The following is a 22,680-nucleotide window of genomic DNA, read 5'->3' on the forward strand; positions in this document are numbered from 1 at the left end:
CCAGAGAGAATTTTCGACAATTCTAGAGCAAGCGTGCTGAGGCAAGGACAGGGATGTTACGAACAAAAACTCACGCCGTAAAATATACAGAGGTCTCAGATAAAACATGCGGTATATGTGAACAAGAAGAGGAGACTGCGGAGCATGTCATTCTGGCATGCAAAGGTATTCAGCCGACGCAGGGTGATGTGACCTTATGGGAAGCACTGTAGGTTTCCGAAACGATAGGGGCGAAGTTAACCTCAAATCAGTACAAAATACAAAGGACCGACTAAATGATTGGTGGCATTGGAATAATGTAGCTGTCTCCAATGCAAACACCGACAGTGTGAATAGTTCTAATCATTCGAAGTTAATTTCATCTTCAGTAATGTGTCAATTCTAGGCTAGGTGACGCAAGCTACCGCCCGCTCCAAAGGGAAAAGCCACAGTATCCATCCGTCCATCCATCCATGCCATAGGTGGGGAAGTTACTTATATTTTGTAGTGCACTACCGTTACTCACTACCTTTTCTAAAAGTAACGCGTTACGTTATTCGTTACTGTTGCGGTAGTAGGTAACGCGTTACTAACGCCGTTACTTCTGATAAGTAATGCCGTTACTTTTGCATTACTTCACCAGTTGTCCTTACAATATGTACCATTTTTGGTTGAGTCACATAAGTGCATTCCGCAAATCAATACAAGCAATGTTGGGCACAAACAATTAGGTCACGCATGAACACAACTTACATGTACGGTTTATTGCAACGCAGAAGTAGTTGATGTTCAAAATTTTCATCGGTGAGCTTCGCCCGTTGGGCTGAGCGGACGCCTAATGACCAGTGAGTGCTCCTTGTCAAGGTTGATAGAGACGGTGACCTTTTATCTCATACAGTAGAAATCCAAACAGCCAATTCCTTGGTACTGTTACCTGTTCAGAGGGTAGAGGCTATTTTTCTGCCGCTTTTGCCCCATTCGTCCGAAAAATACCAGAGGGAGTGAAAAACAGAGGTGGTAAATAAAGGTGACACCTCAACCAGGGTAGGTCAACAACCCTTCTTTTGCGTTCTTCGTGGATGTCGATGTGACCTTCTTGTCATTGTTGAAGATGAATAGAAAAAAATCGGGGATTTTTCCGGGATTCTGCAGGCACAGTTCTCGCTCAAGCTTTCAAGTTCCCGACCACGCAGTAACGCATAACGCCGTTACGCGTTAGTTGCTAAAAATGTAATGACGTTACGTTACTCATTACTTTTCTCCCAAATGTAATGCGTTACCATATTTCACTATTCGAATGTAACGCGTTACCGGTAACGCACTACTTTGTAACGCGTTACTCCCCACCTATGAATTCCATGCACTGCTCCTTTCCTACGTTTGGCTCCGCGTGCTACTGTGTGTGGCGGATTTGCATTGCTGTTGTGCTGCGTGTGCTGCGTGTATGCTGCGTGCGTTTGAGGAGCTCATAGTAACAGAATTTTTTTTACGGGCATTCCTTTGGTAGGCGTCACCATTTGAAAGTTAGCTTCACCTAACACATAGATGTATTGCGGGCAAGCCCACTTCAACAAACGCTTAGTGTTACTTAATTGTACGTTTGTAAATTTAGCGGAACTTTTTGATTCCTTTATTTGTGTTGTGGGAAAGCCAACTTTAACCTATGACATCACAGACTTTGTTTACTGATAAATTAGGGTTGATTAGTGCGGTTCTGGCTGCTTGCCTCGCCTTCCCAACTTAACTCATTATCGAAGCGGCTTTGGGGGCAAGGCAAGCTGCCATGGCCCTATTAATTTAACCTAACTTCACTAAACTAACCTAAGACATCATAAACTTTGTTTAGTGATCAGTTCGGTAAGGTTAGATTAGTGCGGCTGTGGCAGCTTGCCTCGCCCTCCCAACTTCATTTCCGAAGCGGATTTGGAGGCAGAGCAAGCTGCCATGGCCCTATTAGTCTAACCTAACTTCACTAAACTAACCCAGGGCATCATCAACTTGGTTAGTTTAGTGATAAGTTAGATTAATGAGGCCATGACAGCTTCCCTTGCCCCTCAAAATCCGTTTCAATAATGATGTGAAGCCGCCTTGCAGAATGGCAACGCCAACCAAAAAAATATTCTGGTTTCGTACCAAAAATGGCGAAAAAATCAGCAAAACTCACGTTAAACAGCGAAGAAACGAAGAGTGCAGCAACGCTCGGCGTTCCTTGAAGTGTGCTTGTCCGCAGTACACGGAAGTGTTAGGTGAAGCCAAGCTTTAAATGGTGACGCCCGCCAAAGGAATGCCTACGTAACTACAAGGCACGACACGAAGGGTACGTCAACAGCTGGGACGTAAAATTTGAACACTGTCGTGAGTGTTAAATGGTACGCTGCGTCGACACGGTCGACACCAATGTGGTGCGCAGAAAGATGGACGCGCTACATTCAAGTATAAACGCCGGTTGGAAATGACCCATCGTAGCTTAACGTATTACCAAAAACAGCAACGAAAGGTTCGTCACACTTTGTCAAATGCGACTGAGGAAGCTTCTAGCGGTTTTTCGCATGTTGTTTCTCTGCGCACACCTGTTGACACGAGCTGCAAAGCATGAGCAACTGGAGGAAGCAGCACATTTCTACACAGTGCATCTTTTTGTATAACATCCAAACGCCAATATACACCCTCTACATTGCCCAATCATCGTTCCAATATTCGATGTTCCCAGCTTTGGATCTTTAAGTGCAGTCGCTGTGTGTGACCAATTGAAACTTCAGAGGCAGAATGACAGGGGTGAATTTCAGGAAGCAAAGTAGAGGGTGTATCTGAAAGGGTGTGACGAGGGCATGTTGCTTGTCTTGTCGGTCCGTACAAATGAAGTAAAATCCAAGACGTCAAGAAAGAGATCAGTTCAGGTGGATCAGATATAAAATAAAGAGATGGTTGACAAGCAAGAAGCAGGGATCTACATGGAGCCTGAGAAGAAAGTTGTGTCTCGATCTGGAGACGAATGCGTCGTAGCTCTCTGTGACCAGTGGTACCTGGATTATGGAAATCCGGAATGGAAGAAGATGGCACTCTCTAACATGGAAACATATTCTGATGAAGTGAGAAAAAACATTGAAGCAACATTTTAGGCATGTTTGTTAAAATGAGGGGAGTTATCTTTTGTGACATATTTTTAATGACTTTTCAAAGACATCAACACCGAATAAACCGGACAGCCTACTCTCTATTGGTTCCCTGTGTAGCCGGGGGAGAAGAAGTTTTGGGCATGGAGGTTTCCTATGATTTTTTTTTTTTTTTTTTTCAGGGGAGTGCAGAAAGAGTTCAAGAGGGGAAGGGCAAAGCATGCAATCGATAGACTATATCGATAGACACTAGATGATGGAATGATGACAATTTGTAGTGAATTTGGGAGAGGGGGAAAAAAGGCAGAATGATCCTCCCCCATATTTTGTTCAACCGTTCAATCTTCCCGAAATACATTTCTAGCAACATTGGTACTGTCGTGTCGTATTTGAATTTCTGTGTTCAATTTTTGAAAAGCGTTTTGAAAAGCGGTCTGACGAGTGTTTTCATTTCTTTTTCTTCCGAACACTTATGATTCTTGTTGCAAATAGAAATGCCAGAAAACGACCGATGACGCGTCCTCCTGAAAAAGAAAAGAAAAGAAGAGATTAAAGAAAAAAGCGTGATTTCTCCAATAGAAGTGATGTCACAGTGTCACGTACACATCAACGTCCGGATACTCTCAAAATATTTCAAAGCTCGCGCGAAGCGACATATGGGAAGAGGAGGAAATGACATCGTTGGTCACGTGGGATTCCTCGATGGCGTCTTCCACGTGACGTTGGACAGCATATCATGATATCATCGTAGGACTTCCCAGAAGTGACCATTGCTACGGAACTAGAAACCCACTAATTTTGCCCAACGCCTCCTCTATAAATTTATAGAGGAGGCGTTGTTTTGCCAAAGCCGGCTGTACAGGTACATGAGATGGTGGTGATGGTTTCCACATGCGCACACTGCATGACGGGGTGATCTTCTCAGAGGTTCAGAGCTGAGGAGCTCCAATGGAAGTGCTGTAAGCAAGTGGACCCTATTTTTTGATGTAAGTACTCAATCTATTTCTAATGCCGCTCATGAATTGCAGTTTGTGTGTGTGTGTGTCACATCAAGGAATATACATTTGTATTAGCGACACCGCCGATTTATTCGATTGTTTTTGTCTCGAAGTATTCTCCCCGAAGGGGTGTTCGTTCCATATTTATTAGGAAGCTTTACTTGAATGAATTTCATATTTGTCACAGATCATGTAGCTCATCAGCAGGTCAAACAACGTAATCTTTGCACCTTGGGCCACTGGTGTGATTCGCAAACCATGAATGAGGAGTTTGCGGTGCCTGTTTACCTGATTCCTCAGCTTTTGCACATCAGCCAACCGCATTGCCGTGCTTTGCATCACCCACAAAAGTTATCTCGTAGTTGCGACGATGCGAAAAGACTCCGACGTTTACAAGTCTCTTTTTTTACTTCCTGTTATTCTATTTCGCGGAACTTGTTTACGACACTGGAGTTCCTACCGGGAGTCCGGTCCACTGGGTTTTAAAAATTGAACCTCTGTATGCAATAAGGGGATAAGTCGAATTATCCCCTTTTTAGTGTTTTTGTTGCAATGACATCTACATACCAGTATGTACCTGCTAAATAAAATTTAGGACCATACTGCAATTTATTGACTTGCTCAGGAGCGCAAGAAACGGGAAATGCATGTGTGTCAATGGGATGGACAGCCAGATCAGGCCCCTTTTCTACACATGGTTACACAAATGGTGTAGCTTAAATTTGGAGACGATGCGGAAATGGACTTCGACTCGAAAAACATGTTCTTCCTACCTCACGTGAACGTGTCAGCAGTGCTACTGAGCGTTGTAATCGGAAAAACATGCGCACTGTGCTACTCAGTCATATTTTGCTGGACATGTTGAACGTTATTTTCAAGATTGTGCTCGTTTAGCAACACGATAATCACGACCTAGGCTGCTCCACTGCACAAAGGTAACTTCGGCCATCCTGCCGTCACCATGGAAGTCCGACCCGTGAAAACTGTTTTTTCCTGCACGAGAACCCTGCACGTGCGTTGTTATATAGAAAAAGAAGATATGTCATGCTCCTGGATTTTGTTCAATTTCTGCTAAATCACATGCAAAGAAATGATGTGAATGGGACATGCATGTAGAGTACACATGCATATATGTTACACATTTTGCATTTGCGTTATTCATGGAAACTTATCTGCGATTACTTAACTAAATATTCACTTGCCGTTTTCTCGGTTTGGAGTTTTTCGACTTATCCCCTTATTGCATACAGAGGCTAAATTACCGCAAGCGTTTGCAAATTAAACATATCATACACGGAACAGACGAGCTCATACCGAAACGAAATATACAAGAATAGTAAGGTTTTGTGGCCTAGGTCATTTTGTGAACGCATTTGTATGAAACACAGACAGAGGGCCAAGCGCTGTGACAGAGCTTTTTTTTTTCTTTGGGGTGTAGTAGGCTTAGATTAACTTAGAGATCTCCATGGTCCGGGGAGAGGCCTCTTTGTGCAGAACAATAAATTAAATTCCTACCAAACAGTGTCACTCAGATTTTTTGCTCTGTACACTGATATGTAACGACCGAGTTTATTGGCTTGAAATGTCTGTGATGTCTATATGGGTACATATAGACATGGGTAGTGTATGACTGTAGTGGCTAAGTACATCCTGTTCAAATCCTTTCGCAGGTCAGGCATGTGTTTACAAGGTCCTGTGGTGGACACCCTGTCTGGCCTTAGTGCGCTGCCACTACAACATCTTGGTCACATGGAAGAACGAAGAGAGAATGTGAAGAAGGCACTGCGCTTGCAGGGCATTGACTTCGAGGAGCAATGCACATCCAGTACAGACACTGACTGCTGGATCTTGCACAACCTCACACCATGGAACAAGATCCTTTACTTTGCAAATATTGAACTTAAAGAGCACAAACCTGGAAAGTTGTGTCTCTGGGAGGTGAATAATAAGAAGACCGCTAATTGCTATGACAGTGGACCCCTACTCAGTGCTGCATTTGTGGCTTATTGGCTAGTCAAGAAACACAGTTGTGTCGATTTTTTTAAACCAAGCTCCCTTGTAGTTCATCTGTCAAGCAGTGCGTTCAAAAATGCTCTTGCATCTAATGCTAATCTGTGCCACTTGGATTATTCTTGGAGCGGTCTCTGGCCACCTGTAGAACATTGTGTGTCTGAGGGTGTCCGTCTGCTGAAGAATGTCGAAAGCCTTGTCCTCTGCGACGTTAAGATCAAGCACGAAGGAGCTGTTCTTGTTGCCGAGATGCTTGAGGACAATAGACAAATTAAAAAAGTAAACTTTACTAGAAATTCCCTCACATATCGTGGCTCGAAAAGAATATTAAGAGCCCTAAGAGGGTGCTTGATGCTGACTGAGCTTGTATTTGACAGCAACAACATTGGAAAGAAAGCAATGAAGTACCTTGGTCAACTCGTTGCAAAAAGTCAGTTGCTCGAAACGGTTGCACTCAACTTCAGTATTACCTCAGAAAATAATGGTATAGAAAGTCTCGCCAGTGCTCTCAAGATTAACACCAGTGTTAAAGAGATCATCTTTGACAGCTGTATCTCTTGTGTGGAAGCAATAGCAGATGCTCTCATAGAGAACAGATCTGTACGCTGTGCCAAATTTGTAAAGGGTGGAGTCAGTGACGAGAATTGCTCGAAGCTGTCCAGAATGCTCCAACAGAATTCAACCTTAGAAGAACTGCACCTCTCTTCTAACCAGATTGGAGACTACGGAGCTTCGTTTCTAGCTACTGGACTTCTTGGCAACAAAACTCTCAGAAAGCTCTTCCTCAACGAGAACAGGATCGGGTATCGTGGCATGGGACGTCTCATTGAAGCCCTGGCAACGAACGAATCGCTTCAGTTTCTTGATATAACTTCCTATTCTATGGAAGACGACGACAGCAGCACATTAAGCCAAGCGCTTATCAGTTCCAGAGCTTATGGAAGGGTAAGGCTGGACTGGCAGGATGTTGACATCAGTCAGCTTGCAAAAGTTCTTGCTGCTGGAAGTCAAATTGAAGATCTCGAGCTCGACTGCTCAAGGGTTTCAGAGGGGAAGATGCTCGAAGTACTCTCATCACTTTGTGTTAATGCCTGGGTTAAGAACCTTCATTTGAAAGGGCAATTATCACTCCCGGTTGCTGAGTGTATAGCCGAAGTGCTGTACACAAACACAAGTATCAAAAGCCTTGACGTACGCTTCTGGACACAACAACGTGGTTTCCTAAGTTTGCTTCGGGCCCTTGAATGCAACAGAACCATAACAAAGTGCAGTATTAACATAGAGGAATACACAACAAAGATACGTCCGGCCATGGGGTCAGTCTTGCGCAAAAACACAGCCATCACTAATCTAGTCATTTGTGGTTTACGTGAACGTGACTTCAGAAATATATCCAGGGCATTAAGATATAACTACACGATAACCAAACTAGACTTTGGATGTCTTGCAAAACCAAATAAGGACGTGTCTGACATTCGTGGATTGCTTCAGCGCAATCAATCGCTTCTAAATGTGGCAGCTCGTTTTGTCATCAGCCCTTCAGTCCACAAAGAGAGAGCGTGGGCCTTCGAAAAACTTGCACACTGTGACAGCCTTACCGAGCACTTGGTTAGTATCACTTCGAAGAGTGCAGAGGATATTAGAAACATGTTGCGTTGTGCCAAGGAGTACGTTACGTCAAACTATTTCAGGATAGTTGGTGTGGTGAAAACAAAGGTGGAGTGCCATGACACTGTGGGTGACAGAACACGAGTTGACCAACTCAACGAGGTGTGTTTGCGAAGGCTACTGTTTTACCTCAGGATTGATGACGTTATTGCTCTTTGACTGTCATAGTTTAATAAATATCGACTGTTGCCACATGAATTTTTATTTATTTTTTGTCATATATGAGACTGCAGCTGGAAAGGCATCTATACTATGCCCTTTCGTGTGTGTGTGTGTGCATGTGTGTGATATGCTTGTTGAGGTGGTGTTCTTGTTTGTTTATTGTGGGCTTGGTAGGAAGGGAATCAACCACATATCCTCAGCTCCCCTCTTCCACAGTGTTTTCCGCTTTTAAATACATTCACCGACCATACTAGATTTTAACCTAATTTAATTTCAAATCAAGGTTTGACTGCGTTCAGAAGATAAGAAGTCATGATGTCAGTGAAATGAATTTCATCACAAAACAAATCTAACATGTTCACCAACAACATGTGCACACCAAGTGATTGGAAATGTTGAATCTGTGTTTTTTGTCAGCTTGCATGATGAACTGGAGGAGAACTAAATCAAAAGGCAATGATGCAATTTTTTAGGCACACAAGGGTGTCCGTGAGCCTGTGGTATGACTTAGAAGTGACCCGTTTCATTCACTCCTTATTATCCACTTTAATTATTTATTAAAATTACTACTTATCATTTAAGTCATTATTATTCTTAATTCATTTAATTCTTAAATAATTCCGGGAAATGTTAACATTTATTACTCATTATCAAAATTATTGCGTAACTGTACAAATGCCAGGAAACTCGAATAGCCAGTTTGTAGCGCTGGGATTGAGGGAATCCTGTCAAATATAGGACGCTATTTCAACTGTTCTTACACGGAAATTTAAAAAAAAAAGGAATTAAGAGAGAAATCTTGGCAAATTTCTTCAATGAACAAGGAAAACAAAATTCACAGGACCTTTTGCAAATTCGCATTTTGTGTTTGTTGCTGCCATATGACAGATCTTTACTAACCTGTGCATCCATTACTTCATCTAAGGCCAATCCACTCACAAAGTATGCTACAGGTCCGTTAGATACGTATAATAATGACATCAAGTGCTGATTCCCTTACGTCTTAATGTGTGGTGCCGCAGAGAGATTTAATTACACTAATCCGAATGACAGTCGTTGCTTAATGGTAGGTATCACCACAACTCATTCGCCAATGAAATGCCCACCACGGTGCCCACCATGGTCAGTTTGATTTTTACATATAACCACTTTGTACCGTGCAGCACAAGGTTATTTCATAATTTCAGGTTAGTACACGATTAGAGCTTGTCCGCATGTAAATAAAGTTACAATTGTTCAATTGCCGAACTCAACGCGCATTTACAACGAAGGAAAGGTAACGGAAATGGAAACGGTATTGCACCAGGAATATAGTAGGTGATGGCAACAAACAAATACCGTATTGCACACCTAGAATACCTGAAACAGAAGCAAACAATTTATGATAATAGTTTGGGTACCGCAGGACCTGAATCATTACGATCGCTCTCCGTATCGTTCAGAAAAAGTTATGAAATAAACTCAATAAAGTTCACAAAAATTAACTGGGGAACTAAAACTAAAACTATCAAACTGAAGCATATATAGGTAAATAGCATGTAGAAGCAGCATATTTCTCATGGTGACTCGCAAGCTGCAAGCATGAATGCCATGTTCATTTTTGCTGTTCAAAGAAACCATGCACACATATATAATATTTTTTTAAATGTCTATCCCGAAACTCAAAAGGGATTTTAGAACATATACGTAGGGGTATTAAGTGCTGTCACAGTCTCAAAGCTCACTCAAAAAAAATAATAAGGAGAACAACAGGGAGGTGGGGCAGTACCGAAAACCATCGGAAATGTAACGGAATCTGAAATAAATATAGGTCAGTAACAGAGGCGCTACCAGCACTTACTGGGTTCCCTTACCTTTCCCTGTTGACAACCCGTTGAAAGTTTTTAAACTGGCACAAATTTTAGTTTACTAGCAAGCAGGCAGCATCGACATCATGGGGTTTAATGTCATTGCACACGGACTTGTGGCAGACCTCCATGGATAATGCCATTTGGGACCCAAATGGCATTACACGATAATGTCATTTGTTCTGCCCATGCCACACAGGTTCTGTTCTGCCATGTGGCACAGGTATAACCTGACGCATTCAAAACGTGGGTGCTGGTTGTGTAAATGGTACCGTAAAGAAGTGGAGCGCGAGCCTTCAGGACTGTCACGGCACAATTTTCGTCCCCATTGGACTCGTAGTTTTTTTTTCGCAAATTAAAATTGAAAGTTATGGGCAACACTGTGCCGAAGCACTCACCAAGTGTGCACTGCTCGACAAGTACAGTAGAAAACTACGTTGCATGCGGGCAACACTGTGCCAGACACGATGTGTGTCGGCTACGTCAGCTCCGCAGCCATCAGGAGCCAGCGAGTGAGCCGGGAACATAAATCACAGTTGCTTGACAAATTAGGGACTATATCTGCCAGCAGACGTCGCCCTGAGCGGTTTTACCTCAATTTGTATAGCAAATTAAAAATATTAAGCATTCTCCGTCACATTTGCAACTCGTTGTGCTGGGCTTACGAGTAGTAAAACGTTAATCGACACCATCATCATAAACTGCCTGCCTGCCTGCTTTATTGTGCTTTTAACAATTAGAGAAACAGCAGCAGTTGCCATTGCATTACACTGCAAATACATCGCTGACTTCTACATATGACAGTAGTTTCAACCAACTGGCTTCGTTGAGCCAATCAATCTGCGCTTTGCCTGAAAGATTCGCTTCGTCGCATTGCACACCGTCTTTCACCACGCCAACAATCTTGAAAAAGTTCGAAGCGATGAAGCGCCTGGCCCCGCGCACGAGTTTCTTCGCGTGACCTCCGTCCTTCCTCGTCAGCTGTGCTAGAAAGCGCGAAAGGCTTTCGCTTCCTGCACACTTTTCAAATATTTCTGCCTCTGCCTTGTTTGTGGACGGATGCATGGCAAACTGCGCGGCCAGTTTCAGAAGAGAGCCGTTCCTTCGAAGCACCTCTCCGATGCGATAGGTCGACTTGTTTGGAGAACCGGCGTATCCCAGCTCAAGCCTTGTGAGTGTGTAGTTATCGCGCAATGCTTTCGATAGCGTCTCGACGCGGTACGACGGAAAATGGTGAATCACGAGGGACGTTATCGCTTTGTTTTCCCTTATCAGAGCAGAGAGGGCATTGACTATCTTCGCAGTGTATTCGTGCACGTAGATGTCGCAAAAAATTATGCTCCTGTTACGTTGAAGTGCTTCTACAAAATCTTTGATGAAAGTGCACTGGCTGCCCTGGCAGTCAAAGTTGAGGTACCTGATACTCTTGTTGCTGTCGATTACTTTTACCAACTGCTGCATCGCAGCGCGGTGTTTAAGTTCACCTCGAAGGTGGAGCTTCCTGACCGAGGTATTGGTGCAGAGAGCTGCGAACACCCCTTGAAGGCTCTGGAGTGACAACGCCGTGCAATCAAGTTGTACTTCCTCGACTTTCTCGTTTCCCGTGAGAACTGTGGAGAGTTCGGGTAAATCTATGTCCTGCCAGTTGAGCCTAACTCTTCCGTAAGCACCCGCCTGTCTTAGAACGCCGTTTAAAACCACGCCCTCGTGTTCCTGGACGAAGACGGAACCCACGTCCAGCACTCGAAGGGAGCTGTTTCTACCTAGGGCTGCGGAGAGGAGCCTTACTCCGCGCGCACTTATGCTGTTTTCGAGAAGGCATAATTTCCTAAGCGTCCCGTTTTTAGCCAGACTCGCCGCCAACGCTTCGGCCCCCAGGTCGCCGACATTGTTGGAAGCGATGTCGAGCACTTGCAAAGTGGTGTTGCGTTCAATCATCCCAGCAAGCCTCAACGCGTCGGAGTTGCTGACGGCGCAGCACGTCAACGTGACGACCCTCAACGACTTGTTCTCGCGGAGTGCCTCCGAAACCACTTCCGCGCAGTTGTCGCATCCGTACAAGTCAATCTCGCGCAAAGTGCCATTAATCTTCAACGCGTCGGCGAGGATCTCGATCCCGTTTTGTCCGGCCTTTACGCTCCACTTCAATGAGAGCTTCTTCAATGACTGGCTGCCAGCGACGAGTTGTCCGAGGTACTTCATCGCCTTGTGGCCCAGGTGGTTGTTGTCAAACGTGAGCACCGCGAGGGTTGCGCTCGTCCTGAGCGCTCTGAGCAGGATCTCCGAGCTATGAAGACCGAGGGAGTTCTGACTGAAGGTCACCCTCTTGAGGTTCTTATTTCTCTCAAACATGTTAGCAAGAAGAACCGCCGACGCGTGGTTGAGGCTGACGTTGCTCAGGTGGAGGTGCTCGATATTCGTTAGTGCTGAAACTCCCTCCGCGAGATACGTTTCCTCGCGTCGCCACCTGCGGCTTCCACGGTACTCGAAGTGACGCAGCCCGGCGTTTGACGCGAGTGCTTTCGCAAACGCACTTCCGGAACGTTCCACTACGACGGGGTGCGGCTTGAAGTACCGCACGCAGCGATGTTCCGTTACGAGCAGATAGGTTAAGAACGAGGCGTCGTGCAGAAAACCTTCATCGCAGCAGCTGCAGACGTCCAGGTTGAGCGCCGCGACCGCCAGCCTTCCAGGCTCCACTTCCTTCAACTCCATGCCCGCTGGGTGAAGTACCTTATTCCACGGCACTAGATTCGAAAGAATCCAGCACTCGAGTTCTGCAGCTTCTGTGCATGGTGCTTCGAGATCGACGTCAACCTGCTTGAACATCGCCTTGAGTTGTCCTATACGGGACTCCATGTAGGAAGGCGACGAGTTTTCCAGCTTGCTGCAACATGCGCAAGCGCTGTTCTCTGTGTCTGGCACTGTCATTCCTGAAGAACTTCTGCTGAAAAAAAAAAAGAGGAATGCAAAAATCGCCTCACTACCAGCCAGAGCGTCGAACCGAAACATTTTTCGGTATGTTTCCGGTTCAGCTCCGGAGTTCACATATATCGGTTCGGTTAACTGGTTCAGAGGCCGTAACCCAATTCAGAACCAGTTTGAGGTTCTAATATGCTACAAAATTATGGGTAGCCACTAAAAATGATACAAGATCTCTTAGGTTTTTACGCATTTATTTCTGTTTTTCAACCAACAGGAGCCCCTTTCTTCCCTTCTCCAAGCAACGTGCCGCCAATCAAGGCAGACAGATAGCTCAAATCACCACATCACCACCGACCACACACCAACCCGAACCGAACCGGTATCCCGAACCGGTAACCGAAGTTTTTACATTGGTTCGGTTCTGGTTCAGCTCCAAGATGGAGCTAGTAATTACGGTTTAGTTCCAGCTAAAAATAACGGTTAATTCCGGTTTTTGGTTCCGGTTCAGTTCGACGCTCTGCTACCAACACCTCTTACACTTTATGGAAGGACTACTTGTTTTGTTTTTTATTGCGTGTTAGCGCCGCGAAGCAACTGTGGCTATGAGCGGCGTGCAGATGTTGACAGATGGAGAGAGGACAGCAGGTAAGGTGTGGGCGACGCGGGGTTAGTGTGCATCCTGGGCCGACTTGGGGGGGGAACTGTGCCGACATTAGTCCGGAAACTCCATCATTTTAACTCGCTCATCTGTTTGTACCTTCTGTGTGTAAGCATACTGGGGCAGCCAGATCGACTGCTGCTATGTTGTACCTCAACGCCGCCTGCATATCATGCAAATACTCGTCCTTTTGCCTAAGAATTGCACCTCGGACATATTATACGGGCACCGTCCTTCTTTTTCTCGTGTTCCTATACAAAACTTGAGTGTAACCATATATCTTGTAATTGTATCTTGTATTGTAACTTGAGGTACACAGATATCGCTGCAATGCTATGCCTGCGCATAACCATTGAGGAATTGCTAGGCATACGTTAAAATTAAAAAAAACAGATGGTCGGAATTATCCGCAGTCCTACCCTACGGCACGTGCAGCATGTCACCTCACAAATAAGCTGACTCACCTAACCTGTAAATCTACTCCAAATGTGAATTTTGACACTTGAGTAATAATTTCCTATAAATTTATTCAAATTTTTAACCATCAAGTTGTAAAATTAACAAAGAACATCATGAATTATAAACATATGTAAACACTATGTCTCACTACGACATTTACTCGTTTCATTTCATCATCATGCGAAACTGTCCCACCAGCAAAACATATTTTCAAACAAAAAGTTTCTTCGGACATCGTGCGCGCTCACTGTTTTTCTGAGGAATTTAACGTGTCAGAGTCAAAAGCTTTTGTGCTATGTGACACAACTTCTGTACTTCATTCCGACTATGCGAAAACATCTAAATGCAGTCAGTAACCATTTATTCTAATGTTACAGCAGTTAACTATCGCCCCTTCGTTCGTTTGCTCGAACTGCGCAGCTCAGCGTTTGGGTCGCTATGGTTGGGCCATATGGTTGGGCAATAATGTTTCATTTAGTGGCGTGAAAGCTGCAGGAACTGAGGGCAGCGAAAACTTGGAGATGGTGCTTTTTCGTTGTCAAACGGGTACGTTCACTGAAAAACCTGACGCTCAATAAAAAGGCCGCGCATCAGATGACTGCAACCGAAAGCACGTAAGACGGCCAAGCAGCAGCGTATAACAATTAGCTTTAGCGATGTTGTTATGGTTTTCTACTACACGCGATGTTCACGCAGGGCAGAAACAAAACGCGTGAATCGGCGACTCACAATCGATCGCAACTCTCGCCTGTTGCCGTGCGAAGTCGCCAAGTTCACACTATACGCAATACATTCAGGTGCATTACTATTACCTTCTGGTTTCCCCGCTTACACCATCCGACGTAGATTTCAGCACAGTGACACTCTACTGTCGAAAACTACGTTTGTTGGCGTGAACGAACGGCGCTGTTTAAATACCGAAGTGGAGAGTGGAGACGGTGGAGAGGCGAACGTTGCCTTGTTGCCGTCACACACGGTCACGTGGAGGAGAGGAACATCGGCCAGTCGGCGCAATGCTAGCCGAGCGCGCTTTTGTGCAAGCCCGTATAGCAACAGCTGCAAGGGCTAATTCCGGCACCCCTGCAATCCCTATATGGTCTAGGGACCAGACCCTGGGTAGGGGCGGACCCTCGGCCGAAAATGCTGCAATCTGGCTGTACTCCAAAGGGTTGCTCCGACTTGCACGGGAGACGTTCGTTCAACCACACGTGTTTTGAATATACGCAGTTTCTGCGTATCATGACGTATTGGAACAGTATTTGTTGGAAAACCAAGGAAACCATGTCCTCACACCCCACAGGACATGGGAGCTTATTCACTCAGAGCATAGCACAAAAAAGATATATATATATATATATATAACTTTTAGCTCTTCTACTTCATTCCACCAACCACATTCCAGAAACAGTATTCGTGTATTGCTATAAACCAATGGAAAAGTGTTAATATCTCTTTAGCATTACTTGTAAAGTCAAAAAGATGCAAACGAGAGGCAAGCAGGGATGAACAGAAGGAACAGTAACACTGTATATATATCACACTTCATCAAAGACCACAATAGCCCAAATCCTAAGCATGCAAGTTTTGATGAGGGACATCATTTGGGTAATTTGTTCTCCATGGTCACGTCAATACACCAACTGACCTAAAATAGCTTGCTGCAAAATACATACCCCATGTCAATATAAATGTAGTACTGATTTGACATGCTCGTTATTTTTAGTAGGTGGTATTAGTGGAATTAGCGACAATGTCACTATATGCAAATTTCAAGCAGAGCTCTTCCAACTGGATGCGAGTAATTAAGTAATAAGTAATTTGCAATGCACTCGGCATTACTACAGGAATTGCTTTGCATACAAAAGGGCTCCTTTCCAGTATGTTACTGTGGCACTCTTGTGGCATCATTAGCACAGAGTTGTATGCTGCAGCGAAATTCTGCTGCTTTGAATTGTTTCACTACAGGGTGGACAATTACTTCACTTGCACACCAGGGCAAGGTAAAGGAAACAAATTACAAGGAGGGTACTTTTGTTACTGTTCAAGGATGTACAGTGTTTCCTCCCAAGGTATTTGCAGTGAAAGTGAGTGAAACGGGTCACTTGAAAGTCATACCACAGGTTCGAGGACATTTTGTGTGTGTAAAAAATCACACGATTGCCTTTTGGTTCAGTTCTCCTCCAGTTAATCGTGCAAGCTAAGAAAACACAGATCCAACATTTCCAATCACTTGCCACTAATGTTGTTGGTGAACATGTTAGATTTGTTGTTTTGTGATGACTTTCATTTTACTGCCTCTTGTTAGCATTTTCTAAACACAGTCAAACCTTGATTTACGATTAAATGACTTTAAAATCCAGGATGGTTGGTGGTATGTATTTAAAAGCGGAACCCCAGTGATTAAAGTTTAGTCCCAGGGACTAAAAAATGACTGACTGGACGAGGAAAAACACAGTGGAAGAGGAGAGCTGAGGATATGTGACTCGTTTCCTTCCTATCAAGCGTACAATAAACAATTAAAAAACAAAAACACCACCTCATCAGTCATCAGAACAAGCATATCACACACACGCATGCACACAGAGGTGAAAGGGCATAGTATAGATGCCTTTCAGCTGCAGTCCGATATATGACAAAAAAATTCATGTAGCAACACTCAATATTTATTAAACTATGATAATCAAAGAACAATAACGTCATCAATCCTGAGGTAAAACAGTAGTCTTCGCAAACACACCTCGTTGAGTTGGTCAATTTGTCCTCTGTCACCCACAATGTCATGGCACTCCATCTTTGTTTTCACCACGCAAACTATCCTGAAATAGTTTGACATAACATACTCCTTGGCACAACGCAACATTTTTGCGATCTCCTCCGCACTCTTTGATGTGATGTTAACCAAGTGCTCAGCAAGGCTGTCACTGTGTGCAAGTTTTTCGAAGGCCAATGCTCTCTCTTTATGGACTGAAGGGCTGATGACGAAACGAGCTGCTGCATTTAGAAGTGATTGATTGCGCTGAAGCAATCCACGAATGTCAGACACGTCCTTATTTGGTGTCGCAGAATATTCAAAGTCTAGTTTGGTTATCGTGTAGTTCAATCTTAAGGCCCTGGATATAATTCTGAAGTCACGTTCATGTAAAGCACAAATGACTAGATTAGTGATGGCTGTGTTTTTGCGCAAGACTGACCCCATGGCCAGACGTATCTTTGTGGTGTATTCCTCTATGTTAATACGGCACTTTGTTATGGTTCTGTTGCATTCAAGGGCCCGAAGCAAACTTAGGAAACCATGCTGTTGTATCCAGAAGCATACGTCAAGGCTTTTGATACTTGTGTTTGTGTACAGCACTTCGGCTATACACTCAGCAATCGGGACTGTTAATGGCCCCTTTAAACAAAGCTTCTTAACCGATGCATTAGCACAAAGTGATGAGAGTACTTCAAGCATCTTCCCCTCTGAAACCCTTGAGCAGTCGAGCTCGAGATCTTCAATATGACTTCCAGCAGCAAGAACTTTTGCAAGCTGATTGATGTCAACATCCTGCCAGTCCAGCCTTACCCTTCCATAAGCTCTGGCACTGATAAGTGCTCTGCTTAATGTGCTACTGTCATGTTCTTCCAAAGAATTGGAAGTTACATCAAGCAACTGAAGAGATTCATTCGTTGCCAAGGCTTCGATGAGACGTCCTAAGCCACGATGTCCGATACAGTTCTCGTCGAGGAAGAGCTTTCTGAGAGTTTTGTTGCCAAGAAGTCCAGTAGCTAGAAACGAAGCTCCGTAGTCTCCAATATTGTTAGAAGAGAGATGCAGTTCTTCTAAGGTTGAATTCTGTTGGAGCATTCTGGACAGCTTTGAGCAATTCTCGTCATGGACTCCACCCTGTACAAATTTGGCACAGCGTACAGAACTGTTCTCTATGAGAGCATCTGCTATTGCTTCCACACAAGAGATACAGCTGTCAAAGATGATCTCTTTAACGCTGGTGTTAATCTTGAGAGCACTGGCGAGACTTTCTATACCATTATTTTCTGAGGTAATGCAGAAGTTGAGTGCAACCGTTTCAAGCAACTGACTTTTTGCAACGAGTTGACCGAGATACTTCATTGCCTTCTTTCCAATGCCGTTGCTGTCAAATACAAGCTCTGTCAACGTCAAGCACCCTCTTAGAGCTCTTAATATTCTTTCGGAACCACAATACGTGAGGGAATTGCTAGTAAAGTTTACTTTTTTAATTTGTCTATTGTCCTCAAGCATTTTGGCAACAAGAACAGCTCCTTCGTGTTTGATCTCAACATTGCAGAGGACAAGGCTTTTGACGTTCTTCAGCAGATGGACACCCTCAGACACATAATGTTCTTTATGTCGCCAGAGGCCGCTCCGGGAGTAATAAAAGTGGCACAGATTAGCATTAGATGCAAGAGCATTTTTAAACGCACTGCTTGACTGTCGAACTACAAGGGTGTTTGGTTTAAAAAAATCGATGCAACTGTGTTTCTTGACTAGCCAATAAGTCACAAATGCAGCACTGAGTAGGGGTTCACTGTCATGGCACACAGCAGCATTATTATTCACCTCGCACAGACTCAACTTTCCAGGTTTGTGCTCTTTAAGTTCCATATTTGCAAAGTAAAGAATATTGTTCCATGGTGTGAGGTTATGTAAGACCCAGCAGTCGGTGTCTGTACTCGATGTGCATTGCTCCTCGAAGTCAATGCCCTGCAAGTGCAGTGCCTTCTTCACACTCTCTATCTGTTCTTCTATGTGACCAAGAGGTTGTAGTGGCAGTGCACTAGGGCCAGATAGGGTGTCCACCACAGAATCTTGTAAACACATGCCTGACCTGCGAAGGGATTTGAACAGGATGTACTTAGCCACTACAGTCATACACTACCCATGTCTATATGTACCCATATAGACATCACAGACATTTCAAGCCAATAAACTCGGTCATTACATATCAGTGTACAGAGCAAAAAATCTGAGTGACACTGTTTGGTAGGAATTTAATTTATTGTTCTGCACAAAGAGGCCTCTCCCCGGACCATGGAGATCTCTAAGTTAATCTAAGCCTACTACACCCTACCCCACCCATCCCCCAAAAAAGGCTCTGTCAAAGCGTTTCTCTGCCTTGCACAAGATGGCGGCCGCCAAATCCGTCTTGACATCAGTGTTGTGGATTTAAATCCGGGGATTTGGTTTAAATCCATCAAAGGGCTCGTGGATTGGATTTGGGATGGGATTTACGGGGAAAATATGGCGAGGACTTGGATTTGGATTGAATCACATTTTCGACAGATGATTTGGATTTGGATTGAATCACATTTTTGACAGATGATTTCGATTTGGATTGAATCACAATTTTGGCAGGTGATTCGGATTTGGATTGAATCACGTTTTTGCTGACGGAATTTGATGTGTAGTTGGTCAAGCTCCCTAAGGGAAATGGTTGGATTTTCACTGCTGAGAAATTTGATGTTGCCTGGGCAGGCAGATTCTTTGTAAGTCGTATCTGAGGCCGTCTCTATAATTACGTTTTCACAAGACATGTGGCTGAATTGCATTTCACACATGTTTACACATGACGCAATGCAACTGGTAATGAGGAGAAGGTTTAAAAAATGTTTGGATTTGGGCTGGCTTGCCTTGCATCCCGCCATCTCTGTTCAAAATGTCCCGCCAAAAGTTCTGTTTCGTTCAAAAAGAAATCCCGTGATTTTTGATTGTGTGAAGCAGACTACAACACTGTCTGTAGACTGCTTCAAGCTTAAGAGGTGGTCTGTCTGTTAGACAAACCACCTCTGAGGCCTATAGACATCTTTCCTTCCAAGCACTAAGGGTACGTCATGCAATACTCTCACACATAATCACATGGGCAGTTCGACGTCTAATTCACAACAGTATCACAACTTTCTATGATTTCTTAGAAATGGAACGCATTTGAGAAAGCGCACCACTGGTTCGTTGAGCTCAGGCAAAGTACGTTCGAGAAAAGGACTATCATACACACATTTTGCCTGTTTTGTTGGTTCTGAACTGAGACTGATGTCGCGTTCTGGTGCCCCAGATATTGCTAAAATAAGTCCCGAAATGTGCACATGAGAACTAGTCATATGAGGTAATTGTGTCCAGGAACAGGGGGGGGTATATATAAGTTTAATGAACAGCAGGTGGTGTCCACGGAAGGAGAGGTCAGCCAGACCTATGTCAGGAATGTGAACGTTGGTCGCCTTTTTTCATAGTGGCTTGCTTATGGTCAATTTGATGCCACTGCAGTACTCGTACCACAAGAACGAACGATGAAATAGTCCACTATTTAAGCGAGTGTAGAGTAGATGATGATGTTTCCCCTCTCGGCTATTGGATGTCCGCAGCGGCCGCTTCCCGCTGCTTTCGGAAGTAGCGAAACATGTGTTTGCAATACCTGCAAGTTCTGGAGCAGTTGAACGAGTGTTCTCTGCAGCCAGCCTGATCAAGACCGCGAAAAGAAACAGGCTGCATCCAGCTACATTGGAGCAGTTGGTCTTTCTAAACAAGAACCTGAGAAAATAAGACTGCTTACGCTTGTGGAGCAGATGTACTATTGAGTTTGTTATAACACAACAGCGGTGTGCAGCACGCAGCCATCGCATTTAACGTAACATAATTCCCGACAGGTGGCATTATCATATGTGCCGAGTAGGCGTATTTGACAAATATGTTACTACCATACCCACGTGAAAATAAAATGTCACTTTCAACCTTCGCATCGCTATGTTGGCTGTTCATACACGCCTCTGCAGGTGACATTTATAGGTGTTTGTACTCGTACCATGTAACGGGTATTATCCAGCGAATGCATGCAGTAATTGTAGACATGGTCAGCTGCATGTTACAGTTATTTCGGGAACTTTAGCCCACGGATTCATTGACGGATTTGATCAATCCGGATTTAAAACGGATTTGATTTAGCACACCAAAAACAAATCCGGATTTAAAATTATTTGATTTGTCGCGTCAAGTTTAAATCCGGACTTGATTTGGATTTGATCTGCGGTGTTCCGAAAAACATGGATTTGATTTAAATCCGATTTGACTCGTTAAATCCGCAACACTGCTTGGCATGGCCCTCTGTCTGTGCTTCATACAAATGCGCACAAATGCGTATGCAAAAGGCCCTAGGCTACAAAACCAATTCTTGTATAGGCTGTAGTTCGTTTCGGTATGTGCTCGTCTTTCCCGTGTATGCCATATTTAATTTGCAAATGCTTTCGCGAATTTTTAAAACCCAGTGGTCCCTACTCCCGGTAGGAACTCCACCCCAGTGTCGTAAACAAGTCCAGCGAAAAAGAAATAACAGAAAGTAAAAAAAAGAAAAAAAGACTTGGAAACGTGGGAGTCGTATCGCATCGTCGCAACTACGAGATAACTTCTGTGGGTGATGCAAAGCAATGCAAAGCACGGCAATGCGGTTGCCTGGTGTGCAAAAGCTGAGAATCGGGTAACAGGCACCGCGAACTCCTCATTCATGGTTTGCAAATCACACCAGTGGCGTGCAAAGGTTACGTCGTTTGACATATATAAGATATAAGATTTACGTGTTGATAAGCTACATGGTCTGTAACAAATATGAAATTCATTCAAGTAAAGCTTCACCAACTGTCCTTCCGAACACCCCTTCGGGGAGAATTCTTCGAGACAAAAACAATCGGAGAGATCGGTGGTGTCGCTAGTAATATTTAATCCTAGATGTGGCACCCCAAAAACTTGCAATTCAAGAGCAGTATTAGAAATAAATTGAGTACTTACATCGGAAAGATAGGGTCCACTTGCTTACAGCACTTCCATTGGAGTTTACTCAGCTCTGAACCTCGGAGAACATCGTCATGCAGCGTGCGCATGTAGAAACCAGCACCACCATCTCATGTACCTGTACAGCCGGCTTTGGCAAATTTAGGGGGTTTCTAGTTCCGTAGCAATGGTCATTTCTTGTAAGTCCTACGTCCTATGATGATATCATGCTGTCCAACGTCACGTGGAAGAGGCCATCGAGGCATCCCACGTGACCAACGATGTCATTTCCCCCTCTTCACATCTGTCGCTTCGCGCGAGCTTTGAAATATTTTGAAAGTATCCGGACATTGTCACACCGTGACATCAGCTCCATTGGAGTAAGCTTTTTTTTTTTCTTCTTTTTTCAGGAGGACGCGTCATCGGTCGTTTTCTGGGATTTCTATTTGCAGCAAGAATCATAAAGAAAGTATCAGGAGAAAAGGAAATGAGTCTTGCTTTGAACTGTAACGCGCAAATACGTGGCCTACAGGTTTGACAGCTGCTGTTGCATGCGTACATGTGTACACATTATTGTAACGAACTACTCCAGGAATTACGAAATGGTGTTAAGTCTGCGCTTTGGTTTCTTTATTTATCTATTTCAAGAAATATAATAAAACTGATCGTTTCAAAGAAGCAGGCTGCTTGCCGTCGTGCCCTCTTGTACCAGCATCTTCCGCTACGTCAAGGTGCAGTTATTGTGCGCCGGACAAAAAAAAAAAAAAAAAAAAGAGGGAGAAGCGGGTGATCAAAATACCGCGGTTGCTCATCCCCCGGGACTATTTGGCTAAATCATTTTAAATTTCCTAAAGCAACTACTTCTTTTCACAAGACTTAACTTCATGAAAACGGCTTCAACATGCAAATGCGCTTCTCTGCCAGAGGATGTGCGATACGAACGATAGCGCACCTGTTCGTGGCCAAGCTTTCGCGGCTACGCCTGCCTGGCCACGAGGCACACATAAAGCACACATACGTGAGCATGCATTGGCAGCATTGCAAATGGTTTTATTTTATTCTTATACTTTTTGCTTTCCACCACCATGAG

At 44.1% G+C, this 22,680-nt stretch overlaps 2 protein-coding genes across 2 annotated transcripts; one reads left to right on the forward strand and one right to left on the reverse strand.

Moving 5' to 3' along the window:
• Window positions 1-3,767: 3,767 nt before the first annotated feature.
• Window positions 3,768-7,966, forward strand: LOC135396369 (NLR family CARD domain-containing protein 3-like). Its single transcript, XM_064627303.1, has 2 exons — window positions 3,768-4,078; window positions 5,761-7,966. Coding segments are annotated over exons 1-2 (2,169 nt in total). The 5' UTR covers window positions 3,768-4,076; the 3' UTR covers window positions 7,928-7,966.
• A 2,508-nt stretch (window positions 7,967-10,474) lies between these two features.
• On the reverse strand, window positions 10,475-21,886 carry LOC135398346 (uncharacterized). The gene is made up of 3 exons (XM_064629761.1): window positions 21,609-21,886; window positions 16,504-18,663; window positions 10,475-12,724 (listed from the first exon to the last, which is right to left on the reverse strand). The coding sequence occupies exons 1-3, from the start codon at window positions 21,698-21,700 to the stop codon at window positions 10,543-10,545; spliced, it is 4,434 nt and encodes a 1,477-aa protein (XP_064485831.1). The 5' UTR covers window positions 21,701-21,886; the 3' UTR covers window positions 10,475-10,542.
• Window positions 21,887-22,680: the final 794 nt, after the last annotated feature.

The sequence above is a fragment of the Ornithodoros turicata genome, chromosome 6, assembly GCF_037126465.1.
Source record: "Ornithodoros turicata isolate Travis chromosome 6, ASM3712646v1, whole genome shotgun sequence".
Classification (NCBI taxonomy): Eukaryota; Metazoa; Arthropoda; class Arachnida; order Ixodida; family Argasidae; genus Ornithodoros; species Ornithodoros turicata.